This window comes from Salmo salar, chromosome 01 (assembly GCF_965601325.2).
Source record: "Salmo salar chromosome 01, fSalSal1, whole genome shotgun sequence".
Taxonomy (NCBI): Eukaryota; Metazoa; Chordata; class Actinopteri; order Salmoniformes; family Salmonidae; genus Salmo; species Salmo salar.
Window position 1 is genome coordinate 162167228 of NC_138291.1, and position 22231 is coordinate 162189458.

Here is a 22231-nt window from a genome sequence, read left to right on the forward strand (position 1 = left end):
GAAATGTCCAGGAGCAACAACGGCTCAGCCGCGAAGAGGTAGGCCACACAAGCTCACATAATGGGACCGTCGAGTGCTGAAGCACGTAAAAATCATCTGTCCTCGGTTGCAACACTCACTACCGAGTTCCAAACTGCCTCTGGAAGCAACGTCAGCACAATAACTTAATGAAATGGGTTTCCATGGTCAAGCAGCCACAAGCCTAAGATCACAATGCCAAGCGTTGGCTGGAGTGGTGTAAAGCTCGCTGCCATTGGACTCTGGAGCAGTGGAAACGCGTTCTCTGTAGTGATGAATCCCGCTTCACCATTCTAGATGATTCTGTGCTTCCAACTTTGTGGCAACAGTTTGGGGAATGTCCTTTCCTGTTTCAGCATGACAATGCCCCATACAGAAATGGTTTGTCGAGATTGGTGTGGAAGAAATTGACTGGCCTGCACAGAGCCCTGACCTCAACCCCATCGAACACCTTTGGGATGAATTGAAACACCGACTGCGAGCCAGGCCTAATCGCCCAACATCAGTGCCCGACCTCACTAACGCTGTTGTGGCTGAATGGAAGCAAGTCCCTGCAGCAATGTTCCAACATCTAATGAAAAGCCTTCTCAGAAGAGTGGAGGCTGTTATAGCAGCAAAGGGGGACCAACTCCATATTAATGACCATGATTTTGGAATGAGATGTTAGACGGGCAGGTGTCATGTGCTGTAGCTCTTTTAATGTGTTCATGTTCAAACAATCTGACCATTTTTCAATAACATCCAGCTACTGAATCAGTATGAATAAATGTACCCCTGTTTTATAACACATTTAATGTAGAAACTTGGAGAAGTACCTGACACTGAACCCTTGATACCATAATACTTGATGTGCCCTCCTGAAACCTGTTCTGCACACTGTGTGCCCAAGAGGGCGCTGGGGGATTCTTGGGATAGGTCAGTGCTTCCAGTCCTTTTTCCTCCCCTGTCCCCACCTCTTCTGTCCACCTCACTCCTCTCTTTACTTCACCTAGCTCCTCACCCTGAAGTTCAGTTTGGCTGAAACAGGGTGCACCGGTCTATGGAACGTGATGTGACCAGGCAAACCAGTGAGGAAGTAGCGCCCCTCTCAGATGGAACAGTACATCATGGTACATCATTCAGCAACATACAACATGTCTTCCATAAAATATATGTTCACATTTTCAAACTAGTTTTCATTGGGAAAGCAGATGAAGGACATATGGGGATTTTATCAAAGCAAACAAACACTAACAGTACATTCAGAAAATATTCAGACCCTTTCATTTGTTCCATATTTTGTTATGCTACAGCCGTATTCTAAAATGGATTAAATTGTTATTTTTTTCTCACCAATCTACACACAATACCCCATAATGACAAAGCAAAAACATGTTTGTAGAAATTTGAGCAAATTGAAATATCACATTTACATTGGTATTCAGACCCTTTACTCAGTACTTTGTTGAAGAACCTTTGCCAGCAATTACAGCCTCGAGTCTTCTTTGGTATGACGCTACAAGCTTGGAACACCTGTATTTAAGGAGATTCTCCCATTCTTCTCTGCAGATCCTCTCAAACTCTGTCAGGTTGGATGGGGAGCATCCAACCTGGATCTCTCTGTACTTTGCTCCATTAATATTTCCCTCGGTCCTGACTAGTCTCCCAGTCCCTACTGCTGAAAAACATCCCCACAGCAGGATGCTGCCACCACCATGCTTCACCGTAGGGATGGTGCCAGGTTTCCTCCAGATGTGACACTTGGCATTCAGGCCAAAGAGTTCAATCTTGGTTTCATCAGACCAGAGAATCTTGTTGCTCATGGTCTGAGAGTCCTTTAGGAAAAGTGAGGAGTGGCTTCTGTCTAGCCACTCTACTATAAAGGCCTGATTGGTGGAGTGCTGCAGAGATGGTTGTCCTTCTGGAAGGTTCTCCCATCTCTACAGAGGAACTCTGGAGCTCCGTCAGAGTGACAATCGGGTTCTTGGTCACCTCCCTGACCAAGGCCCTTCTCCCCTGATTATTCAGTTTGGCCGGGCGGCCATCTCTAGGAAGAGTCTTGGTGGTTCCATTTAACAATGATGGAGGCCACTGTGCTCTTGGGGACCCTTCCCCAGATCTGTGCCTCGACACAATCCTGTCTCTGAGTTATACGGACAATTCCTTCGACTTCATTGCTTTGTTTTTGCTCTAACATGCACTGTCGACTGTGGGACCTTATACAGACAGGTGTGGGCCTTTCCAAATCATGTCCAATCAATTGAATTTGCACGGGTGGACTCCAATCAAGTTGTAGAAACATCTCAAGGATGATCAATGGAAACAGGATGCACCTGGGCAAAATGTTGAGTCTCATAGCAAAGGGTCTGAATACTTATGTAAAAAGAGGTATTTCTGTTTTAGATTTTTTTTTATAGATTTGCCAAATTTGTTTTCGCTTTGTCATTATGTGGTATTGTGTGTAGATTGATTGGTGAAAAAATATATTCAATCCATTTTAGAATAAGGCTGTAACGTCACAAAATGTGGAAAAAGTGAAGGGGTCTGAATACTTTCCGAATGCACTGTATGCATGTGAAAACTCGGAATTATAAATCATTACTCCACGTGCTTGACATATGTCACTTTATTCTGTACCATCGGCTTTGAACGAGGCACCCAACTCATCCCTGGAGGCAGCCTGCTTATAAAACAAATTTTCACTCCTCCCTGGTGAACTCGGCCATCTTAATCCAATCCCCTGTCTTGCTTTATGAGGCTCTTCCTCTCTCAGCTGTAGCTGTCAGTCAGGTTAGAACGGTTTTGACTAGATGGGATACAGTTTATGTCAGAATTGGCCAGAATTGACTTTCCGCATCAGGTTAGGTCAATTTACACAGCAGGCTAGGAGAAGTAACGTAGCAGGTTAGGAGAATTAGATTAAGGTTTGGAAAAGGGTAAGGGTTAACGTAACCCAATTCAGAGATACATGGCTTTTTCTAGCAGTTGCTATGGAATGGGCTTTGGGCTTAGAGTTTGTGTGTGTGTTTGTTTCAGTCTAACAACATCAACAGCAATCCATCACTCTTATGTCCAAATCCCAATAGCCAATACATTCATTCCAGCTTTCCACTCTCTCGCCTCAGTTTCTATATGCCATTTATCTGTTGGGTTGTTTAGACCTAAAGTCTAAACCTTAGACAAATGAAGATGCAGGATGCCTTAGTTTGCTACAGCATCATCTTTTACCCATTGCTTTGCCCCAACTGTATTCTCTCTCTCACCTCTCACTCTTTCTCTCTTTCTTTCTCTGTCCTCTCTCTCCCTTGTCATTTGCTAAAATCCAGTTCTCCTAACAGGGTAGTATCCCTACCACCTCCCCCAGTCCCACTATATTTATAGCTCAATCTGGTGGCAAGCCAGCTGCCTCCCTTATCTGTGTGTGTGTGTCATAATAATAGAACTGTGTGTGTGTGTGTGTGTGTGTGTGTGTGTGTGTGTGTGTGTGTGTGTGTGTGTGTGTGTGTGTGTGTGTGTGTGTGTGTGTGTGTGTGTGTGAGAGAGAGATGGCTGTCTGTGTCACTCTATTTCTGACTGCATTGCTGGGTGCCCCATTCGGCTTGTCTGAGTGTGTGTGTCGGTGTGTGTTTCTGTTTGACAGTGGGACAGTGAGCCTCTCTCTTTGGCCTCACAAGATTAGGATTCTAAAGCAGTACATTTGGAGTTCCTGTGTTGAGTATTACCCATCACAAGGTAGGTGAACTTTGAGTTTAGTGTGTATTTGTGTGAAATGTCAGAAAATATAAGACAGAGACAGAGTTTGTTCTCATGACTTTATTTCTAGAGCCCTGAGTGGATCTTTGGACTGGGGGACAGATAGGGGAGAGCAGGTTAAGGGAAAAGGAGAGAGAGGATGGGGGAAAAGAGACAAAGAAGGGCTGGGTAGGGTAGAGAGAGAGGACAGGGGTAGGGGAGAGGGGGTAGGGGAAAGAGGGTAGAGTAGAGGGGTAGGATGAAGAGAGTGTAGAGAGGAGGGGTAGTGGAAAGTGGAGAGGGTAGGGGTAGGGTAGAGGGGTAGAGGAGAGGGCAGGGTAGAGGGGTAGAGGAGAGGCTAGGGTAGGGGATAGAGTAGAGGACAAGGTAGAGGGGTAGAGGAGAGGACAGGGTAGAGGGGTAGAGGAGAGGACAAGGTAGAGGGGTAGAGGAGAGGGGTAGAGGAGAGGACAAGGTAGAGGGGTAGAGGAGAGGACAGGGTAGAGGGGTAGAGGAGAGGACATGGTAGAGGAGTAGAGGAGAGGACAGGGTAGAGGGGTAGAGGAGAGGGGTCGAGGAGAGGACAAGGTAGAGGGGTAGAGGAGAGGGTAGGGTAGAGGGGTAGAGGAGAGGACAAGGTAGAGTGGTAGAGGAGAGGACAGGGTAGAGGGGTAGAGGAGAGGACAAGGTAGAGGGGTAGAGGAGAGGACAGGGTAGAGGGGTAGAGAGGAGGACAGGGTAGAGGGGTAGAGGAGAGGACAAGGTAGAGGGGTAGAGGAGAGGACAAGGTAGAGGGGTAGAGGAGAGGACAGGGTAGAGGGGTAGAGAGGAGGACAGGGTAGAGGGGTAGAGGAGAGGACAGGGTAGAGGGGTAGAGAGGAGGACAGGGTAGAGGGGTAGAGGAGAGGACAGGGTAGAGGGGTAGAGGAGAGGACAAGGTAGAGGGGTAGAGGAGAGGACAAGGTAGAGGGGTAGAGGAGAGGACAGGGTAGAGGGGTAGAGGAGAGGACAGGGTAGAGGGCCTGGTGTACAGTAGCTGCCTGAAAGTGTGACTGCTGTTAAAGGCAGAATATAACACTTCCCCATATAGGATGTGTTATCTCATGTTTTATCAAGTTGACAGGGTTGTCACTATTGATTTGGTGGATCACAAGAAAATTGGAGTCGCTTCAGGTGGGAGATAAAAGTTTGGAAAGCTTCGGAATTGAGCCACTGTTCGCGGGATCATGCCATGGACACAGCATGATGGCTGAACAGATCTGACACAGTTAAAACGGTTGCTTACATATCACCCAGAAATGTGTTGTGGTGAATCAACAGGTGAACACTGAAGTATAAATATCTATTAAGATGGCGGTCTGGATGTCATACTCACAGACATCATCACCCTCAGAGATGAGTTGACGTAGGCTTCATTGGTGTTGTGTTGATCAGAGACTGTCCACAACAGGTCTGCCTGCCAGTCTGTGTCATACTCCTAAACCAACCAGCCACAGTCTTTCTGACCTTGGATATACTGTACTTGCAATACCCAATATTTTCATAAAATCTTAAAGCCTTTTCTCCCTCCTCACACACACCACCTGAACTGCCCTTCACCCAACTGACATCCTCTGTCTGTCTGTCTGTCTGTCTGTCTGTCTGTCTGTCTGTCTGTCTGTCTGTCTGTCTGTCTGTCTGTCTGTCTGTCTGTCTGTCTGTCTGTCTGTCTGTCTGTCTGTCTGTCTGTCTGTCTGTCTGTCTGTAAGGGCCAGGGCCCAGATTCACAAAACACTTCTTACGCAAAAACTTAAGAAGCTTCCTAAGAAAAAAAAAAGCAAGAAGATAAGATCGTTTTTAATTGTAATTCCTCAACAATATCTTTAGATTTAATAATTTTCTTACAAACTGCAAATAACTTCAAAAAAATGTTTTTAAAATGTGTGTTGCTAGGCAACCGTTTTAGCTAGCTATCTAGCTAGCAATGGCAATCATGTTAGCATATTTCCTACTGAGATTACTGTTCTAAACATGTTTTTGGGTTTAAAATAATCAATACTGAAACTTTCAGTTGAAGTTTGTGAGTGAATTAAACATGTTCAATTGCTTTCGTGAGCGTATTCTCTCACTACCCTGAGTTTAAGACAAGGGTTTAGCTATCTTGGAATTAAGGACATTTCCAATAACTTAATTTTCAATAATCACATTTCTTTTAAACTTTTTGCTTAATTATGGAGAAACATAAGAAGTGCAATATAATTTCCAATAACCTTTTTGAGTAGTAGGAACTTTGCTTAATGTTATTCTTAAGTCTATAGTTAAGAACAAAATGGCAGTTAAGAAGAAATTTCTTTGAAAGAAGGTTTTGTGAAACTGGGCCCAGGGGAGTAGAGGTCAGGGGTGTATGTGTCTGAGAAGTCCAATGGATCGGACAGCTGAGTCAGGCAGAAACCAGAGGAAAGGAGAGCTGTACACGAGACCCAGGTGGGGAGTGTTGGTGAGGGAAGAAACAGTAGTTTGTGAGAGGTTGTGCAGTTGTCTAGATATGTGAGAGTGCTTGTGTGCGTATGACTTCACTAGAAAGAGTGATATTTCTGAGAGACAGCTGATTTGTGTGTGGCTGGCGTTGAGTGATCTGCCACCTGTCATGTATTCCACCACACCGTGAGGTGTTTCATCATGTGTTGTCAGCAGTGGTTACTACATGTCATCAGAAAACATGGTGCACCATAACACGTGATTCTGAACTTACTGTTTGAGAAACACTGCTCAACATACACTACACCTGCTCGTCAAACATCTCATTCTGAAATGATGGGCATTAATATGGAGTTGGTCCCCCCTTTGCTGCTATAACAGCCTCCACTCTTCTGGGAAGGTTTTCCACTTGATGTTGGAACATTGATGCAGGGATTAGCTTCCATTCAACCACAAGAGCATTAGTGAAGTCGAGCTATGATGATGGGCGATTAGGCCTGGCTCGCAGTCAGTGTTCCAATTCATCCCAAAGGTGTTTGATGGGGTTGAGGTCAGGGCTCTGTGCAGGCCAGTAAAGTTCTTCCACACCGATCTCAACAATTCATTTCTGTATGGACTTCACTTTGTGCACGGGGGTATTGTCATGCTGAAACAGGAAAGGGCCTTCCCCAAACTGTTGCCACAAAGTTGGAAGAACAGAATTGTCTAGAATGTACGCTGTTGCGTTAAGATTTCCCTTCATTGGAACTAAGGGGCCCCAACCATGAAAAACACCCCCAGACCATTATTCCTCCTCCACCAAACTTTACAGTTGACACTATGCATTCAGGCAGGTAGAGTTCTCTTGGCATGCGCCAAACCCAGATTCGTCCGTCGGACTGCCAGATGGTGAACAGTTCTTGTGCTGACGTTGCTTCCAGAGGCAGTTTGGAACTCGGTAGTGAGTGTTGCAACTGAGGACAGACATTTCCACTTCATAATAACAGCACTTACAGTTGACTGGGGCAGCTCTAGCTGGGCAGAAATTTTACGAACTGACTTGTTGGAAATGTGACATCCTATGACGGTGCCACGTTGAAAGTCACTGAGGTCTTCAGTAAGGCCATTCTACTGCCAATGTTGGGAGATTGCATGGCTGTGTGCTCGATTGTGTACACTTGTCAGTAACAGGTGTGGCTGAAATAGCCGAATCCACTAATTTGAAGGGGTTTCCACATACTTTTGTATATAAAGTGTATCTTTCAATGTATACTTTATCCATCTCCATCTCTCTCTCCATCTTCCCTCTGTCTTCGCTTGCCTGTTTCTCTCCATCCCTATACTTGTAGAAAAAAGGGTTCCAAAAGGGTTTTTCGGCTGTCCGCATAATAACCCTTATTTGGTCCAGGTAGAATCCTTTTGGGTTCCATGTTGAACCCTTTGTGGAAAGGGTTCTACATGGAACCGACAAGGGTTCTACCTGGAACTAAAAGGTTTCTACCTGGAAACAAAAGGGTTCTGCAAAAGGTTCTGCTATGTGAACAGCCAAAGAACCATTTTAGGTTGTAGGTATAAAACAAAAATTGAAGAGTGAATTTCCCTCTTTCTTCTCTGCCTATCTTTCTCCCTCTCTATTTTTTCCTTTCTCCATCCCTCTTTCTCTCATTCTTGTTTCTCTCCATCTCAGGTTCACAGTGTCACCGTTTATGTGTTGTCCCACCCCCACTCTGACATCACATCACGCTGACCTCTGACTGTTTGACCCCTCACCCCTGACTCCTCCCCCAGCAGCCGTTGCCATGGCGCTTTCCTCACGCTTAAAGCTCTGGGAGCAGAAGGGAGGTGCAGAGATGATGTGGCATGAGGCATTTGTGTCCTAGAATAGTCTGGAATGGTCTTTACTCTGTTTGTGTTCTAGTTGTGTGTTCTAGTGAGTCATGTTGAAGATGTTTGTAGTCTAGAATTATCAGCCTGTGTGTTCTGGATTTGTTGTTCTATGTGTGGACTACCATATGTCCCACACCCTGCTTTGCATCTCCCATCTGCAAATACAACCACTCCTGTGTGTACCTACAGTAACCAGAGCATCACACACACCCCTACCTCCTTCACTCCCTCAGTCACTCCCTCACTCCCTCACTCACTCACTCACTCACTCACTCACTCACTCACTCACTCACTCACTCACTCACTCACTCACTCACTCACTCACTCACTCACTCACTCACTCACTCACTCAATAATTGAATTCACTCTATTACCAATCCCGATGTCATTCTTATGTCTCTATATGTCAGCATTATGGACCAGTAACATCTTTAGACCACGTCTGAGCAGAGGACAGGAGAGAGAGGAGAGCTATCTTACTGACCTTTCTGTCCTCCTGTCTCCACAGTAACATCAGGTTAAATCTAATCAGACCATTACCTCTGGTGGTATTGAATGACTAGTCATTCACTAGTTGTTAAGTAGTTACACACCGTTGATATAATCTGTGTCAGTAATTCACACCTGTTTGTGGCCAAGAGGAAACTCTGTGAACTCAACTGATCTGCAGTCCTCAAAGTAGATGATATTTGCTGTTCCACAGTAGCATGTGTTTGTGTGTGTGTGTGCGTGCGTGCGTGCATGCGTGCGTGTGTGTGAGCTATCCTGCTATCACAGTATATAGCTGTTGAGCCTGTGCTGAGCATAGACTGCATTGCATCTATTTCTAACAGTATATCTGACTCTGCATGGAAGCATTGGTCTGTGGCCCTGTTCAAATTACATCAACTGTCAAATATAGGTTCAAATACATACTGTGAAAATACATCCTCTTTTCTACAAGGATGAAAGGATGAATGTGTACATTTGTATTTGAACAAGGCCTGTGTCTGTCATATCAGTCTTACCCTCTCCATCCCTCCATTCCACTCTACAGATAAAGGAGAAGAAGGAAGAGCCCACCTCTCCTCCGCCTCCTCTGTCAGCCCTACCAGGAGGCTTCCTCAAACAGCTGGTCAGGGAGACAGAGAAGGAGACCAAACAAAAAGAACCTGAGGTCAAAGAAGAGAAGGCGGTAAGAGAGAGAGAGATGAAGGGGTGAAAGAGAGTGGAATTGAAGGAGGGGGATGGAGAGAGTGAGGGAGGGAAAGTACAGATTAAAGAGGAGAAGATAGAAAGGGATGGAGGGAAGGGTCGGGTTAGAACGCGAGAGAGACAATTGGAAAAGAATAACCTGTTTTTTCAGAGGGTCGACAGCAAGTCAGCCAATGGTGAAGTAAAGGCAGGAGGGTGCTATGTGTTTTTACTTACCGGGGTGGCGTCCATCTTGTTTCTTTCCAGCCCAGTAAACTGAGTGACAACCTGGTGCAGCAGTTCCTCCTCCCAGACCAGACTCCACCAATCCTGGAAGCTGAGATGGCCCTACGAAATGAGCATTTGGTCAATGGAGAGCGAGGCCGCCACTCCAACCAATCAGATCTCAAGACCTCCTCGTCCCGGCAAATAATTTCCCCCGAAATCAAGAGCCCACCCATGGGGGACACAGCCAAAAAGGAAGTGACCTCAGAGCCACAGAAACAGGAAATGACAACAGAGCAGCTGAAGCAAAAACAAGAAGTTACATCAGAGCTGCAGGGGCAGGAAGTGAAGTCAGGGAAAGAGAAGGTGACAAATGATGCCAATAAGCCAAAGATGGAAGGAAAGAAAGAGAAGCAGAAAGAGGAGAAGAAAGAGGGAGTGATAGAAGAGAGACTGGAGCCTGAGGGGCAACAAGCAGACACTACCTTAACACAACACAAGAGGAAAGAGGTATGATGTCACGTGGACCTATCATAGGATATCTACTGTGCATACCATACACACACACACACACACACACACACACACACACACACACACACACACACACACACACACACACACACACACACACACACACACACACACACACACACACACACACACACACACACACACACACACACACACACACACACACTCCCTTACATACTTGCTCCACTGGGGCGTCGCAAAATGAACACGTCAAGCCTCTCGCAGAGCGGTGCTGCTTACTCCCGGGTTACATTGAAAACAATGTAGCAGACACACACATGCGCACTGACAGACACACACAGACACACACTGGAACCTCGACTTACTCACAGAACACACACACACTGCATGCCGTAGAATACACATAGGATTTTGCATCTCTCACTTTCTTTCTCCCCTTTCTTTCTCTTTCTCTCTCTCTCTCTCTCTCTCTCTCAGGTGAGGGATGTGTGGTATGAGATTGGCACTGTGTGGTACGTCCACAAGGAGGGCTTCTCCCTAGGTAAGTGGTGGTAATGTAGTGTAATGGTGATGCAGTGTGGTAGACTGCTGTGTGTTCTGAGGTATTGGGTTGCATTGGTTGTGTATTAATAGTACCTTGCTTTACCACTGTCCTCCTGTATCCAACCCTTCATACTGCGGGAGACATCTTGACAGCTACTAGTATCCTGACGTACTATACCAATAGTATTTGATGTACTATAGCAGTATTTTGATGTACTCTACTGTAGTTTACTGTAGAATATCTTGCCACTCAGCATTAATCCTATTAGTTTTTCATATGCCCACATATACACACACGCATATACTGATACACACACACACTCACACACTCACACTGGTGATCAAAGATTAGGGATGCATATCAAAGTTTAAGCCCCTGGTACATAAACCCTGCCTGATAATCCCTGTGTAGCTGTGCTGTGGGAGTAATACTGAGAATATTACTGAGAATACAGACTAGAGCCACAACCAGGAAACTCACTAAGACCTCATCTCTCTCCACAAAAACAACAATAAATCCTGTTGGGACAAATCTACAGTGCTTACTGTAGTGTTAACGGTATTTACTGTAGAAGACTGCATCCCTTTTACTACCTAGGTTTCCATCCAATTTGCAACCAATTTTCACACGAATATAATAAAATCTTACTAAGAAAATATGCGCATTTTCCCACCAGATTCTGTTTCCATCAAAATTGACTTGTTGCGGATTAAAGGCTGTGCGTGGTGACGTAGTGCACCTAAAAAACACTTTTGCGCTAAAGTTATCATGTACTGAATAAAAAACATGAATTCATTGTGTTTCCATAGCATTTTCCACTCAATCAATGGTTTTTCACACAAACTGTTTCAAAAAATGGCAAACTTGCTCAGTCTGGTTTTGCTCATGTTCTCTAGACAACAGTTTGCTGATTAAGATGACAGGTTATATGTTGAGATGGATAAGAGCAAGATCATTCTTATTTGTTAATTGGCAGCTAAGTGAATCATCGTCATGTCACTAGCATACAAATGAAGACCCTCGATATTTATTGGAAAGGAGCATCAAGCTCATCACTGTGCACTTTCACCACCCTGTGAAGTTCGTCATATAACTTATTTCATCTATAGCCTAATAAACTGTGCATGCTTTTTGAAGTTGTAGTAAGAGGACAACACAACATGCACTACATGACCAAAAGTATGTGGACACCTGACGTCGAACATCTCATTCCAAAATCATGGAGTTGGTCCCCCCTTTGCTTCTATATCAACCTCCACTCTTCTGGGAAGGCATTCCACTAGATGTTGGAACATTGCTGCGGGGACTTGCTTCCATTCAGCTACAAGAGCATTAGTGAGGCCTGGCCCGCAGTCGGTGTTCCAATTCATCCCAACGGTGTTCGATAGGATGGAGGTCAGGGCTCTGTGCAGGCCAGTCAAGTTCTTCCACACCGATCTCGACAAAGCATTTCTGTATGGACCTCGCTTGGTGCACGGGGGCTGAAACAGGAAAGGGCCTTCCCCAAACTGTTGCTGCAAAGTTGGAAGCACAGAATCGTCTAGAATGTCATTCTATCTATGCTGTAGCATTAAGATTTCCCTTCACTGTAACTCAGTGGTGGAAAAAGTACCCAATTGTCATACTTGAGTAAAAGTAAAGATACCTTAATAGAAAATTACTCAAGTAAAAGTGAAATATACTTAAGTATCAAAAGTAAATGTATTTGCTAAAATATACTTAAGTATCAAAAGTATAAATCATTTCAAATTCCTTATATTAAGCAAACCAGACTGTGCCATTTTCATTTTATATATTTTTTTTATTTTTTACGGATAGCCAGGGGAACACTCCAACACACAGACATAATGAAGCATGTGTTTAGTGAGTCCGCCAGATCAGATGCTGTAGGGATGACCAGGGATGTTCTCTTGATACGTGTGTGAATTAGACAATTTTCCTGTTCTGCTAAGCATTTGGGAGCTTTTGGGTGTCAGGGAAAATATACAGAGTAAAAAGTATTTTCTTTAGGAATGTAGTGAAATAAAAGCTGTCAAAAATAAAAATAGCAAAGTAAAATACAGATAACCCAAAAAACGACTTAAGTAGTACTCAAGTATTTTTACTTAGTTACAGCAGTGTTGTAAAGTATGTGGCACTCGCGGTCGCGTTCTGTGAGCTTGTGTGGCCTACCACTTCGCGGCTGAGCCATTGTTGCTCCTAGACATTTCCACTTCACAATAACAGCACTTACAGTTGACTGGGGCAACTCTAGCAGGGCAGAAATTTGACGAACTGACTTGTTGGAAAGGTGGCATCTTATTACGATGGCATCCTATGACAATAAGACCATTCTACTGCCAATGTTTGTCTATGGAGATTACATGGCGGTGTGCTCGATTTTACACATCTGTCAGCAACGAGTGTGGCTTAAATAGACAAATCCACTAATTTGAAGGTGTCCGCATACTTTTGTAGTGTTTCTTTCCATGTGTGACTTCAAATTTACCTCCATATGATGGTTATTCTATCAACAATTGGGCAAGAAATCATTTCCAACTGCAATTTTTCCATAATTAATTTTACAGACACTAAAAGATCCCACAAAGTCAAACAAACAAATTGTCTGTCGAAATTTCTGAAATTGTTCCAACACTTCCTGTTTCCATCACAGCTTTCGTGCTTTTTTTTAATACAGTGTAGCCTTACTTGCCAAAAATCTGTGGATGGAAACATGGTTAATGATAAACATCAAAGTCATCTTTTAGTGACTAATGGATTTGTCCTGAGACTTCCCATTAGTAGGTTTATACTGAGCTTTCTGTGATTGGTGGGTTCTGTGTTCCAGCCACTCAGCTGAAGCCAGACGAGGGAACCCCAGATCTCCCAGCAGGCCTAGTGAGAGTCAGAATGGAGACAGATGGAACACTGCATGATGTCATGGAGCACGACATCCACAAGGTAGTCTCTCTCTCTCCCCTGACTTCCTCAGTCTTTCCTTTACCCTCTCTCTATTTTTCCTCTCTCTCGATCCCTCTCTCACATGGTCTTTCTCTCTACAATATCTCTAATTTCTGACATCTCTCTCTCTGTCCCTCTCTTTTTCTCTCCAGTTGAATCCCTCTGAGTTGGACCTGTGTGAAGACTTGAGTGATCTGCAGAGTGTGAATGAGTGTGGAGCACTCCACACGTTAACCAGTCGAGCTAAAGCCAGCCTGCCTCTCACACACGCAGGACCCAACCTGATCAACTTCTGGCCTCCGCTGAACCAACACGGCAAGGTGAGCACACACACACACACACACGTTCTTTTCATGTAGTTCCATTGAAACCAGATGATAATTGAATATTGATGTCTCCTCTCCCTAGACCCCTCGCTCCCGTCGTGGGGACAGTGTTTGGGACGCTCCCCCTGCCCTGGCCGCTCTAGTCAGGCGTGTTTATGTCTCCATGGTGAGCACCCGCAGGGACCAGAGTGTGTGTGCGGTGGGACGCAGCGGCACAGGCAAGACCACCTCCTGCCAAGCCTTCACACACACACTCCTCAAACAGGCTGGCACTGCCGGAGACAGCATCAGTGGTTAGTACCTGTGTGTTCCTGCGTGCATGCGGAATGTCATGTGATATAAAGTATTTGTGTATAATGTATATGTGTGTTGGAGTGTTGGAGGAAATAGCACATTGTGTATAATGTTATCTCTCCGGGGTGTGTGTGTGTGTGTGTGTGTGTGTGTGTGTGTGTGTGTGTGTGTGTGTGTGTGTGTGTGTGTGTGTGTGTGTGTGTGTGTGTGTGTGTGTGTGTGTGTGTGTGTGTGTGTGTGTGTGTGTGTGTGTGTGTGTGTGTGTCCAGTGGAGCGTATCCAGGCAGTGTTCACAGTCCTGAGGTCGTTTGGGTGTGTGAGCTCTCAGCACAGTGATGCCTCTTCTCGCTTCGCCATGGTTCTCTCTCTGGACTTCAACCATGCTGGACTGGCCTCTGCCGGACACCTACAGGTACACACACACACATATAAGCACAGACACACACACACAGGCACGCACACACAAACACAAACATGCACACACACAAATTGTTGCCCAATATCAAAGTGTATTTCTTATACTGCTATGTACAATATCATTGTCTCAATGCCTGATCATTTCTTCCTCTCTCCTCTCCTCCAGACTATGATGTTAGAGAAGTGGAGGGTGTGTCAGAAGATGGAGGGAGAGAGTAACTTCCTGGTCTTCTCCCAAATGCTGGCTGGACTCAGTACAGAGATGAGGTACACACACACACACACACACACACACACACACACACCACACACACACACTCACTCACTCACTCACTCACTCACTCACTCACTCACTCACTCACTCACTCACTCACTCACTCACTCACTCACTCACTCACTCACTCACACACACACACACACACACTCACTCACTCACTCACTCACTCACTCACTCACTCACTCACTCACTCACTCACTCACTCACTCACTCACTCACTCACTCACTCACTCACTCACTCACTCACTCACTCACTCACTCACTCACTCACTCACTCACTCACTCACTCACTCACTCACTCTTACATGACTTCCTGTCTCCTCCTGATAGGACGGAGCTGCAGATGCACCAATTCCCAGAGGCCAACTGTTTTGGAATAGTCCCTCCCACCAAGGTAACCAGGAAATGTTGCTAACCTTTGTGTTTTTTGGCCATATTGCTTACTTACCTCACATACATACTAATAGGCCCTGCTTCCTACCATCTGTGTCCTCCTCCCTCCTTTCCTTCCATCCCTCCATCAGGTGGAAGAAAAGCAGCGTGCATCAGTGGCCTTCACCAAGCTGCTGGTTGCCATGGAAACGCTGGGCTTCTCGGCCAATGAGCAACGAGCAATATGGCATGTCCTGGCAGGGTTGTACCATCTGGGAGCAGCGGGGGCATGTAAAGGTATAGAGTTTATACGATAGACTGTACCATCATCTCTCTCTCCATACCATATACTACAGTGCCTTCGGAAAGTATTCAGACCCCTTGAACTTTTCCACATTTTGCAAGGTCACAGCCTTATTCGAAAATTGATTAAATTGTTTTTTCCCCTCATCAATCAACATACAATACCCCATAATGACAAAGCAAAAGCAGTTTTTTTTTTAAATGTTTGCAAATGTATTAAAAACTAAAAACTGAAATATCACATTTACATAAGTATTCAGACCCTTTACTCAGTACTTTGTTGAAGCACCTTTGGCAGTGATTACAGCCTCGAGTCTTCTTGGGTATGACACTGCAAGCATGGCACACCTTGGCACAGCTATTTTCAGGTCTCTCCAGAGACGGGTTCAAGTCCGGGCTCTGGCTGGGCCACTCAAGGACATTCAGAGGACATTCAGAGGACACTCAAGGACATTCAAAAACTCCAAGCGGGTTGTCATGTGCCTTTTACTGAGGAGTGGCTTCCGTCTGGCCACTCTACCATAAAGGCCTGATTGGTAGAGTGATGCAGAGATGGTTGTCATTCTGGAAGGTTCTCCCATCTCCACAGAGGAACTCTGGAGCTCTGTCAGAGTGACTATAGGGTTCTTGGTCACCTCCCTGAGCAAGGCCCTTCTCCCCCGATTATTCAGTTTGGCTGAGTGGCCAGCTCTAGGAAGTCTTGGTGGTTTCAAACTTCTTCCATTTAAGAATGATGGAGACCACTGTGTTCTTGGGGACCTTCAATGCTGCATAATTTGTTTTGGTACCCTTCCCCAGATCTGTGCCATGACACAGTCCTGTCTCGAAGCTCTATGGACAATTGCTTCGACCTCATGGCTTGGTTTTTGTTCTGACATGCTCTGTCAACTGTGGGATGTTATACAGACAGGTGTGTGCCTTTCCAAATCATGTCCAATCAATTGAATTTACCACAGGTGGACTCCAATCAAGTTGTAGAAACATCTCAATGATGATCAATGGAAACAGGATGCACCTGAGCTCAATTTCGAGTCTCATAGCAAAGGGTCTGAATACTTATGTAAATAACCTGTTTTTGCTTTTTCATTATGGGTTATTGTGTGTAGATTGCTGAGGTTTTATGTGAATTTAATCCATTTTAGAATAAGACTTAACGCAATAACATTTTTAAAAAGTCAAGGGGTGTGAATACTTTACTGAAGACACTAGATTATACTTTATATAGTCTGAACTGAAGACACTGTAGATTATACTTTATATAGTCTGAAGACACTGTAGATTATACTTTATATAGTCTGAAGACACTGTAGATTATACTTTATATAGTCTGAAGACACTGTAGATTATACTTTATATAGTCTGAAGACACTGTAGATTATACTTTATATAGTCTGAAGACACTGTAGATTATACTTTATATAGTCTGAAGACACTGTAGATTATACTTTATATAGTCTGAAGACTCTGTAGATTATACTTTATATAGTCTGAAGACACTGTAGATTATACTTTATATAGTCTGAAGACTCTGTAGATTATACTTTATATAGTCTGAACTGAAGACACTGTAGTTTATACTTTATATAGTCTGAAGACACTGTAGATTATACTTTATATAGTCTGAAGACACTGTAGATTATACTTTATATAGTCTGAAGACTCTGTAGATTATACTTTATATAGTCTGAAGACACTGTAGATTATACTTTATATAGTCTGAAGACTCTGTAGATTATACTTTATATAGTCTGAACTGAAGACACTGTAGTTTATACTTTATATAGTCTGAAGACACTGTAGATTATACTTTATATAGTCTGAAGACACTGTAGATTATACTTTATATAGTCTGAAGACACTGTAGATTATACTTTATATAGTCTGAAGACACTGTAGATTATACTTTATATAGTCTAAAGACACTGTAGATTATACTTTATATAGTCTGAAGACAATGTAGATTATACTTTATATAGTCTGAAGACACTGTAGATTATACTTTATATAGTCTAAAGACACTGTAGATTATACTTTATATAGTCTGAAGACACTGTAGTTTATACTTTATATAGTCTGAAGACACTGTAGATTATACTTTATATAGTCTGAAGACACTGTAGATTATACTTTATATAGTCTGAAGACACTGTAGTTTATACTTTATATAGTCTGAAGACACTGTAGATTATACTTTATATAGTTTAGCGGTTAGTAGGACCTATGAAAACATGACAGTCATACCAATACTTTCTCTTTCTGTTTTCCACCCTCTTCTTTTCTTTTTCCATCCCCTTTTTCTCCACTCCCTCCCTTCCCCTGTCCTCCTCTCACCACCTCCCCTCCTCACCCCAGTGGGGCGTAGGGCGTTTGTGAGTTTCGACAGTGCCCAGGTGGCCAGCAGTGTATTGGGGTGTGAGGGGGAGGAGCTCCACACAGCAGTGTTCAAACACCACCTCAGACAACTGCTGCAGAGAGCCACTGGGGGTGGCAGAGAAAGACACGCTACTACTGATGCAGAGGAGGGTAAGATAGAGACACACAGGTACTCGCAAGCAGGCAGGCCACACACACACACTCTGTCACTCCAACCTGGTCTCAGAGCATTTCGTATTATTCTATAAGCAAATCCAGTTAGTATGACATGTTACGTTTCATATGGTATGTATTAATTTGTGGATGTCCATCATTCATTTCGTATGATCTGTTATGAATTACAATTCATATTATATGTTGCAAATTTGCAAAACGTAATATATGTTACGAATTTGTAAAATGTATGATATGTTATGAATTCTAGCTAGGTGGCTAACGTTAGCTAGCTGGCTAACGTTAGCCAGGCTAGGGGTTAGGGCTAAGGTTAGGATTTAGCATAAAGGATTAAGGTTTGGGTTAGGGGAAAGGTTTGCTAAAGGGGTTAAGGTTAGGGGAAGGGTTAGCTAGCATGCTAAGTAGTTAAAAAGTACTAAGTAGTTGAAAAATTGCTAACTGATATCATACTGATTTGAGTGTCCTGGATTTACATTTACTATATTACGTCTAGTCTATGAGAACAGGCTGGCCACTCTGCCTCATCCTGTGTGTCTGCCCCACCTCTCTCTCTATCTCTCTCTCTGTCTAGGTCCCAGGATGAGCGCTACTCAGTGTGTAGATGGCATGGCTTCTGGACTGTACGAAGAACTCTTCACGGCTATAGTGTCACTTATCAACAGGTACACACACACGTTCTGTCATCACACACACATTCTGTCATCACACACACGTTCTGTCATCACACACACCTTTTATTTTGGCCTGTTCAAGACTAGTATAGTACAGAGGATCAAGAGTCATCTGTTTGTGGAGTTGTGATGTAGAGCCCCCTCAGGCAGTGTAGTATCTATATACCTGAGTATATGTGGTAGTGGTGAGGTGAGCCCTGGGTGTTTCCTCCTGTTTCCCACCAGGGCCCTGAGCTCTCAGCAGCTGACATTAGCCTCTGTGATGGTGGTGGACACTCCAGGCCTCCGCAACCCCAGACACAGTGCAGAGGAGAGGGCTGCAGGCTGGTCTGAACTCTGTCATAACTACCTACAAGAGAGACTGCTGGAGTACTACTACACACACACCTTCACACACACACTGGAAAGATACGCACAGGTACAGTAACATACACACACTCAAGTAATGTGATACTTGTTCTCCTGTATGACTGCTAAGAGTGTGTGCTGTTCTGTTGTTCCAGGACAAAGTTCATGTAGACTTTGAAGCTCCAGAGACCAGTCCTGCTGAGGTGGTGTCCTCCATAGACCAGCCTGCTCTACAGGTAACACACACACAACCATCTTCTACCTGTACCTAACACACACACAACCATCTGCTACCTGTACCTAACACACACACAACCATCTTCTACCTGTACCTAACACACACACAACCATCTTCTACCTGTACCTAACACACACACAACCATCTTCTACCTGTACCTAACACACACAACCCTCTGCTACCTGTACCTAACACACACACAACCATCTGCTACCTGTACCTAACACACACACAACCATCTTCTACCTGTACCTAACACACACACAACCATCTTCTACCTGTACCTAACACACACACAACCATCTTCTACCTGTACCTAACACACACAACCATCTGCTACCTGTACCTAACACACACACAACCCTCTTCTACCTGTACCTAACACACACACAACCATCTTCTACCTGTACCTAACACACACACAACCATCTTCTACCTGTACCTAACACACACACAACCATCTTCTACCTGTACCTAACACACACACAACCATCTTCTACCTGTACCTAACACACACACAACCATCTGCTACCTGTACCTAACACACACACAACCATCTGCTACCTGTACCTAACACACACACAACCATCTTCTACCTGTACCTAACACACACACAACCATCTTCTACCTGTACCTAACACACACACAACCATCTTCTACCTGTACCTAACACACACACAACCATCTTCTACCTGTACCTAACACACACACAACCATCTTCTACCTGTACCTAACACACACACAACCATCTACTACCTGTACCTAACACACACACAACCATCTCTACCTGTAACTAACACACACACAACCGTCTTCTACCTGTACCTAACACACACACAACCATCTTCTACCTGTACCTAACACACACACAACCATCTGCTACCTGTACCTAACACACACACAACCATCTTCTACCTGTACCTAACACACACACAACCACCTGCTACCTGTACCTAACACACACACAACCATCTTCTATCTGTACCTAACACACACACAACCATCTGCTACCTGTACCTAACACACACACAACCATCTTCTACCTGTACCTAACACACACACAACCATCTGCTACCTGTACCTAACACACACACAACCATCTGCTACCTGTACCTAACACACACACAACCATCTGCTACCTGTACCTAACACACACACAACCATCTTCTACCTGTACCTAACACACACACAACCATCTTCTACCTGTACCTAACACACACACAACCATCTGCTACCTGTACCTAACACACACACAACCATCTTCTACCTGTACCTAACACACACACAACCATCTTCTACCTGTACCTAACACACACACAACCATCTGCTACCTGTACCTAACACACACACACAACCATCTGCTACTTGTACCTAACACACACACAACCATCTTCTACCTGTACCTAACACACACACAACCATCTTCTACCTGTACCTAACACACACACAACCATCTTCTACCTGTACCTAACACACACACAACCATCTTCTACCTGTACCTAACACACACACAACCATCTTCTACCTGTACCTAACACACACACAACCATCTACTACCTGTACCTAACACACACACAACCATCTTCTACCTGTACCTAACACACACACAACCATCTGCTACCTGTACCTAACACACACACAACCATCTGCTACCTGTACCTAACACACACACAACCATCTGCTACCTGTACCTAACACACACACAAATGTCTGCTACCTGTACCTAACACACACACACAACCATCTTCTACCTGTACCTAACACACACACAACCATCTGCTACCTGTACCTAACACACACACAACCATCTGCTACCTGTACCTAACACACACACAACCATCTGCTACCTGTACCTAACACACACACACAACCATCTTCTACCTGCACCTAACACACACACAACCGTCTGCTACCTGTACCTAACACACACACAACCATCTGCTACCTGTACCTAACACACAAACAACCATCTGCTACCTGTACCTAACACACACACAACCATCTTCTACCTGTACCTAACACACACAACCATCTGCTACCTGTACCTAACACACACACAACCATCTTCTACCTGTACCTAACACACACACAACCATCTGCTACCTGTACGTAACACACACACAACCATCTGCTACCTGTACCTAACACACACACAACCATCTTCTACCTGTACCTAACACACACACAACCACCTGCTACCTGTACCTAACACACACACAACCATCTTCTATCTGTACCTAACACACACACAACCATCTGCTACCTGTACCTAACACACACACAACCATCTTCTACCTGTACCTAACACACACACAACCATCTTCTACCTGTACCTAACACACACACAACCATCTGCTACCTGTACCTAACACACACACACAACCATCTGCTACTTGTACCTAACACACACACAACCATCTTCTACCTGTACCTAACACACACACAACCATCTTCTACCTGCACCTAACACACACACAACCGTTTGCTACCTGTACCTAACACACACACAACCAGCTGCTACCTGTACCTAACACACACACAACCATCTGCTACCTGTACCTAACACACACACAACCATCTGCTACCTGTACCTAACACACACACAACCATCTTCTACCTGTACCTAACACACACACAACCATCTGCTACCTGTACCTAACACACACACAACCATCTGCTACCTGTACCTAACACACACACAACCATCTCTACCTGTACCTAACACACACACAACCATCTTCTACCTGTACCTAACACACACACAACCATCTGCTACCTGTACCTAACACACACACAACCATCTGCTACCTGTACCTAACACACACACAACCATCTTCTACCTGTACCTAACACACACACAACCATCTGCTACCTGTACCTAACACACACACAACCATCTTCTACCTGTACCTAACACACACACAACCATCTGCTACCTGTACCTAACACACACACAACCATCTTCTACCTGTACCTAACACACACACAACCATCTGCTACCTGTACCTA

The 22231-nt window shown here is 44.4% G+C and overlaps 1 protein-coding gene across 3 annotated transcripts in view; it reads left to right on the forward strand.

Annotated features, from left to right (window-relative positions):
* Nucleotides 1-3545: 3545 nt before the first annotated feature.
* Nucleotides 3546-22231, forward strand: part of myo18b (myosin XVIIIB) — a 60860-nt gene continuing 42174 nt past the window's right edge. The window contains exons 1-16 of one of the 3 annotated variants that reach the window (XM_082955679.1): nucleotides 3546-3729; nucleotides 7853-8001; nucleotides 9087-9226; nucleotides 9493-9960; nucleotides 10423-10486; nucleotides 13317-13429; nucleotides 13582-13749; nucleotides 13838-14048; nucleotides 14319-14461; nucleotides 14633-14733; nucleotides 15074-15137; nucleotides 15268-15412; nucleotides 17771-17941; nucleotides 18537-18627; nucleotides 18862-19054; nucleotides 19140-19220. In XM_082955679.1, coding sequence (XP_082811805.1) covers nucleotides 7965-8001; nucleotides 9087-9226; nucleotides 9493-9960; nucleotides 10423-10486; nucleotides 13317-13429; nucleotides 13582-13749; nucleotides 13838-14048; nucleotides 14319-14461; nucleotides 14633-14733; nucleotides 15074-15137; nucleotides 15268-15412; nucleotides 17771-17941; nucleotides 18537-18627; nucleotides 18862-19054; nucleotides 19140-19220 — 2190 coding nt within the window. In that variant the 5' untranslated portion in view covers nucleotides 3546-3729; nucleotides 7853-7964. The remainder of the gene's footprint in view (nucleotides 3730-7852; nucleotides 8002-9086; nucleotides 9227-9492; nucleotides 9961-10422; nucleotides 10487-13316; nucleotides 13430-13581; nucleotides 13750-13837; nucleotides 14049-14318; nucleotides 14462-14632; nucleotides 14734-15073; nucleotides 15138-15267; nucleotides 15413-17770; nucleotides 17942-18536; nucleotides 18628-18861; nucleotides 19055-19139; nucleotides 19221-22231) is intronic. The other 2 variants (XM_082955676.1, XM_082955681.1) reach the window with 2 other exon arrangements.